This window comes from Sardina pilchardus, chromosome 15 (genome assembly GCF_963854185.1).
Source record: "Sardina pilchardus chromosome 15, fSarPil1.1, whole genome shotgun sequence".
NCBI classification, from domain to species: domain Eukaryota; kingdom Metazoa; phylum Chordata; class Actinopteri; order Clupeiformes; family Clupeidae; genus Sardina; species Sardina pilchardus.
This window is the reverse complement of record NC_085008.1, coordinates 5,806,707-5,812,770: the sequence shown is the minus strand read 5'-3', so window position 1 is coordinate 5,812,770 and position 6,064 is coordinate 5,806,707. Positions and strand designations below refer to the sequence as shown.

General features: G+C 38.6%; 2 protein-coding genes across 2 annotated transcripts; one reads left to right on the top strand and one right to left on the bottom strand.

The window, feature by feature from the left end:
• Positions 1-986: 986 nt before the first annotated feature.
• On the bottom strand, positions 987-2,601 carry LOC134101720 (small ribosomal subunit protein eS28). The gene is made up of 4 exons (XM_062555475.1): positions 2,500-2,601; positions 1,779-1,826; positions 1,288-1,413; positions 987-1,089 (listed from the first exon to the last, which is right to left on the bottom strand). The coding sequence occupies exons 1-3, from the start codon at positions 2,536-2,538 to the stop codon at positions 1,291-1,293; spliced, it is 210 nt and encodes a 69-aa protein (XP_062411459.1). The 5' UTR covers positions 2,539-2,601; the 3' UTR covers positions 987-1,089; positions 1,288-1,290.
• A 218-nt stretch (positions 2,602-2,819) lies between these two features.
• ndufa7 (NADH:ubiquinone oxidoreductase subunit A7) lies at positions 2,820-5,211 on the top strand. Its single transcript, XM_062555877.1, has 4 exons — positions 2,820-3,000; positions 3,298-3,347; positions 3,550-3,687; positions 5,035-5,211. Exons 1-4 carry the CDS (start codon positions 2,950-2,952, stop codon positions 5,123-5,125), a joined length of 330 nt encoding a protein of 109 aa, XP_062411861.1. The 5' UTR covers positions 2,820-2,949; the 3' UTR covers positions 5,126-5,211.
• Positions 5,212-6,064: the final 853 nt, after the last annotated feature.

Here is a 6,064-nt window from a genome sequence, read left to right as displayed (position 1 = left end):
ACGGGTCACTAGTGCCACTCTGAGGATATGGCATGGACTGCATTTACATCAGAGGTGTAAAAGTCCAGCTTCAGAAAGTAAAAGTCCAACCATGTATTGTTTCTACCAGTGCATTTAACACAGGTGTTCACTAATGAGCTCACCTACCTGGTTGAGGAGTTGTACTGATTACATTCAGCTGGTTTATTTAATGGTTGGAGCAATGCACTTCAGTATCCCGGTTTTATATTTGTACACGAAAACACCGTATCATAGACAGAAAACAGTATACTGTTTCATGGATACATCTTATTCTACAATTGTATTAAAAACGACATAGGGTGTGCTAATAGTACTTTGTTAGTAATTGAGATACTAACATTAATCATGCATACAGGGATATGATATATGATTAAACCTAGATAAGCCTCATAACTTAGATACTGAAGCAATTAAGTAACACAAAAGGGTCACAAAATAGTTACAGCAACCTTCAAGACCCCTTTAAACTGCGATCCTGTTGAATGTGGGGACAACCCATAACTTGTCAAATCGCGTAACATCCTAGTCATAAGAACTTGCTGTGAACTAGGTTTTCGTCACGTCATATAATTTCATGTTTTTCAGTCATCTTACTATTCATAAGAAGTGTTCTTTGAACAAATGGTTCATGGCTTCAATCCTGCAGATTTCCCAACACACCATCAATGCATCCCCAAGCAATCACATTGCCTCGACCATGCTTGACATATTTTCTATGCACAAGATATTGTTTCAGAATTAGGTTTGTATCTGAAACTGAAGGATTCTTCTCCCCATCATTCTCTGGTGACCAGTCTTGCTTTTGGATTAGTGAAGTATTCCCATCACTAAACTAAGAATATTACATATGCATGAGTCACATTTACCTAATGGGTATCCAACTCAAAAGAGAAAAGACCTATTTTGTTCTGAACACTTCATGTTTACGCAGTGCCTTAACAGAAAATGAACATGTTCAGTCAGAATTTCTTTTCAACAATTTATTCCCAAACTGTGCAGATCAGATGGTTTGTTGACATGGGAAGTCTTGTCGTTTCCACTGCAAGATCGCCTCCATACCAACAGGAGCTGAAACAAAACAAATAAAAACCTGTTAATACTCAAAACCTCTGAGCATCTAAATGGAATGACTAAATTTGAAAAGTTAAGAGGCTTCTCTTTCACATCATGAAGTGGTTTAAGAGAAATTAGTCAACAACCAGTCTTGCTGTCCAGAATGTGTAAAGGTAATGTACAAGTGACTTTATGACAAGCTTTTACTTTTACCTTCTATCGTAGTCTCCTTGCTTCTCTCTCAGATTCAAGGAGGGTCAGCACGTCACCCTCTCTGACTGGGCCCTTGACGTTGCGGATGATTGATCGGTTGCTGTCATCCATGAACTCGACCCGCACCTTAAGAATAATCAATAGAAATATATGCATTTTTCAGCTGCAGTAAAAACATCCCAAACATTTTAATATTGTTTCCAAGTCATCACTAGCATTCTTACCCTTACGAAAAAGTACTATAAGAATCTTATAGTATTTTGGGACTAAATATTGTAGGAATCTTAATACTATAGTAAATTGGGACATACTACAGAAGTACTACAAGATTGCTATAGAAATACTATAGCGGCAAGAGGATATTATAGAGGTATTACAGGACATCACGGACCTCTGTTTTGTTCTGCAATAGATCTACCTCTATAATATCCTCTAGCCGCTATAGTATTTCTATAGCAAACTTAATATATTAATGTGATCACAACTCTTACCTGGGTACACTGTCCCTGGGAACCAGTTCTTCCCAGAACCTTGGTTACCTGAGGAAATTTCAACCATAACAATAAGGACATAACATTTGCTCTGATCCAGTTCAAGTCCATACTTCAACCTGAGGGCCTATTTCTTGGACTCAGTATGTTTTCCATCGTTCCTGAATATATGTACTGTAATTATCTGACTTAAATTAACTCACAATAAGCAGACCACACCCAATTCCGATATAATTAATAGAAATAGAATACAATACATAATAGCATTTGGGCTCCAGGATCCGTAAGACACCTTGAGCGTCTATATCCATATTAGTCTTGGTCCATAGAACTGAGGCCAACTAGCCATTAGCTTAGCTGGTCAATTAGCCTGTAGGAATGCTAACGTTACAGTTCAGTTTCAAAGAACTACCTTCAATAACCAGAATTGCATTCCTTAAACGTGAAGACACTGGATACAAACATACTCGCCAGAACTATCTGGTTATATTTCTTTCTTAAAAATGTTACAACGTTACATTGAAATTTGTCGAGCCCACGGCACAACGTGTTTTCTTGTCACACTGCATGGTTAACGTTAGCTCAGCGAAATGCAATAGCAATTTCAAGACAGTCTTGCCAATTTTCTTATAACATCTTAGAAAGTTTACATACGAGTTCAATGTTAGTTCCCACTACGATATTACACCAAAAATAAATCAAATTTACAATGAATACTTACTCTTGCGAGTTTTATCGGTTGCACGCGACTGGCATCCATGTTGGCGTAGCGAGAGAGAAAGAGGGTCACGTGATACGTCGCAAGGTTTATATAGGCTCAGTAAACCTGTGTTATAATTATATTTTAACATTTTTTAATTAATGAAAATGGTATAAAACTGGTCTCCTTTGACTGCTTTCTTGATTTATTATGTTGTTTTGATAATATATAGATTTTAATATATATTTCCCATAATTCCATTGGTCTATTTCCCTTTCCGTAATAACACGCGTGCGCAGTTGTTGACTCTTCTACAAGGAGGTTGACTGTTTGCTGTCTGTGGCCTGTACTGGGATCAGTCTTTGTGGTTGTTCGTGTGTACTTCAATATATTACTGAAGCTTCATCCTGATCTTAGACCAGACCGTCGAATAATATTCAGTTCACTGTACGCTGTCCTTCACCTACAGCAATGGCGCAGAACACTAGAATAATTCAGAGACTTAGGAACTGGTTGGCGGGGGTAAGTTGCACTTGTTGAATTTCTCACCATAGAGTGTCTTTGTGGAGGTTAGTAGATTAATATATTGTCATACTTTTGTAGCAGCTAAGTATTCCTTAGCTTGCTGTGTTCTATTCACTGGAATGGAATAGGCTACAGTGCTAATCAGCCAATGTGTGAATGGGCCTGTCGTTTCTCGTGGGTCTGTCACAGTTCTTAACTCTGAAACACAGTACTTTTACTGTAACACCTTGTATTGCAACTCAGAGTTGACATGCTAAGTGCTTATATGCTAAGTGTATCCTATCCTTTCAACAGCATGACCTCCAAGGAAAGCTCCAGCTGCGTTACGGTGAAATTGCGAAGAGGTAGGTTCCTAAAGCATCCTTGTGCAAATACTTCCCTCACACACATACTTCACTAACGTTATGGCTCTAAGGTTATGGGTTGATAACATTCAAGTCATCATTGTGTCAGTGGTAGGCAAACAGCTGTAATCATTAATCATTAGTTATGCAGGTTGCAAGCAACCAAGAGCTGACTGACAAATAAATACCATATATTTTGCAGGACTCAGCCACCACCCAAGCTGCCAGTAGGCCCCAGCCATAAGTTTGCATTCAACTACTATTGTAGCAGAGATGGACGCAGGGAGGCACTTCCTCCTACTGTTGTGATGTCCCCACATACAGCACTGGCAGCTGGCACGTAAGTGTGTAACTATGCTTGCCTTCTGGCAAATGATGATGTGTGATGGTAGTTCTCAGTGATTAAGTTGTATAGCAGGATGCTCCCACTATGTGATTCAAATTCTTTCAACTTTTTATATCTCTGAACCAAGAACACACTTCTTTGTTTACGACTGATCTCCACCTATGCCATATCGTAACCCTTTTGGCCCTATCTTACACCCGGTGCATTGTGGCACCAAACATGACGCAAGGCAGTGATGGATTTTTAAACCAAACGCTTAACAGTTTAACATTTGATAAATTAGTCTTACATTTTTCAGTAGCCAGTAGTGGTTCTTATCGGGACTTTTACTCTGCTTGTCACACGCACGTTTTAGTATAGCAACTTTAGTGTAATCCTGTTATCAGTCTGGCGTGCCGATTCCTTCTAAAGAGATGCATTCGCTTGTCCTCAAAACACGCTGTTTAATGTTGCACTCCTTGCTCTTAAAGGGAATGAAAGATATACCAAAACACACCCATGACTAATTAAGACACATAAGATTAGAACAACCCAATGAACATGCATATCACACTTCAGATTTGGTGCTTAGACTGTTAAAATATCACAAAACTGGAGCTACACAAATAGATTTGTTGGTACTATTAAGAGAGGAGACACTTTTTTCTCCTAGAAGAAGATATACATTACAATATTAACCACAGTATTCCAACCAAAATGACACCAGCTGGCTCATCCTTCATAAATTGGCCTCAGTACAACTTACTTGGTTGCTCATTGTCAGTACTTCTTATTTTTAAATACGTGTTAAGTAGGGATGGGCCATAACATATCGATTTAGAAATATCGGTAGTTACTATACCCATGATGAGAATTTATTAATGTTTTACGTATGCATTTACGGATGCCTTGTAAGGTGGGCAGATCGCATGTAAGAACAAGAAGAAATATGTCTGACTGTGGAGTTCAAACTGTAGGTGCGGAAGAAGATTCATGGTCAAGATCAAGTTTTATCTGTTGTGTGTTATGTGTTGGCACGGCCCACAACTGTGAGATGATGTGAGTGACTGATAAAGGTGGTGAATAGTGCTGTTTTCAGTGGTGAATAGTACTGTTTTCATATCGTCTTTTATACAGTTTTCACCAAAAAATACCATGAAATATCATCCCTGCTGAAATAAAACAGCCTGTCCAGCTTAAGGTGGTTTGCTGTTTTTTTTTTTGTGATATTGTTTGAAGTCGATCATCGATCACTGCTCTTAAGCACAATTCAAGTTTCCTGAACTTACTTTAAGTAAGTAATTTATTATCATATTGAATTTATGTAACGGCTCCTATGTTCCTCTTTTTGCACTTTTGCAGGGAGGCCTCTGCTGTGGCTACAAAGCAGCCAGTCACGCCTGGAGCTCCAATTAAAGAATTGGAATTGTCTAAAGATCAGCCATATCTGTAATGGCCATGGCCTGACCCTTTAGTTGTTTGTGTTCCTGTAAAGTTATCCTATTCCACTGTAAGATACCAATAAAGTCTATAAATGTGTTCAGGTATATTTTTCCATTCATTGGCAACCTTTTTGAATGTGATATAGCATCAATTCAATATAACATTGTACGCTTTTGAAAATGTACCAGGTATGACATAATCATGAGCATATTGCTTAGTACAAAGGTGAACTAATTCCAGCTACCTAAGCTTTTTATACATTGCGAACAAACACTTCAGGACAGGCTGTGTACCAAAACATAACAAGCCATATTTTAGCCGAACACCAACAAGATGTTTAGGGGAGGGGTTGGGGGTTAGTGAGCATGCACATATGGGTTGGAGGCTATGTTTGGGGACAGTGAGAACTTGATTTACTAGCATGTGTTGGAAAGTATTGTTTTGTTTGTTTACGTGGAACATCAACAGAAGTAACATCATTCAGGATCTCATAGTGCACCTTTAACAATGTGTTTTACTCCATACTCTAGTCTACTTGAACCAATTCAAACAAACAAACTGAATTTCACTCCTTCAAAAACTGGATTTTGTGCTGATGTTTGTTGACCATTGAATGAAAATTACATTTAGCTTTGACTGCCAGGTCCATCTGCCCATATGAACATGTGTCTGTGTCACAACACTTGACATTGGACCATGGTGAAGGACTCAGTTTTTTGAATGGTTAAAATGTCACTTTTCAGCTATGTGGTGATGTTGTGTGACCTTGGCCCCAATGTCATTTCGGAGCTTCTAGTCTACGCCCCTCTCCATAGGATTAGTGATCTTGGAAAAAAATGTGCTTAACACTCAAATGAACTGCGGGAATAAAGACTGGAGTGCAGCTAAATGCACAGGTTTGCAATTCTGTGTGATTCATGCTAGGCTCTAGGTTGTCATATATTTGGGG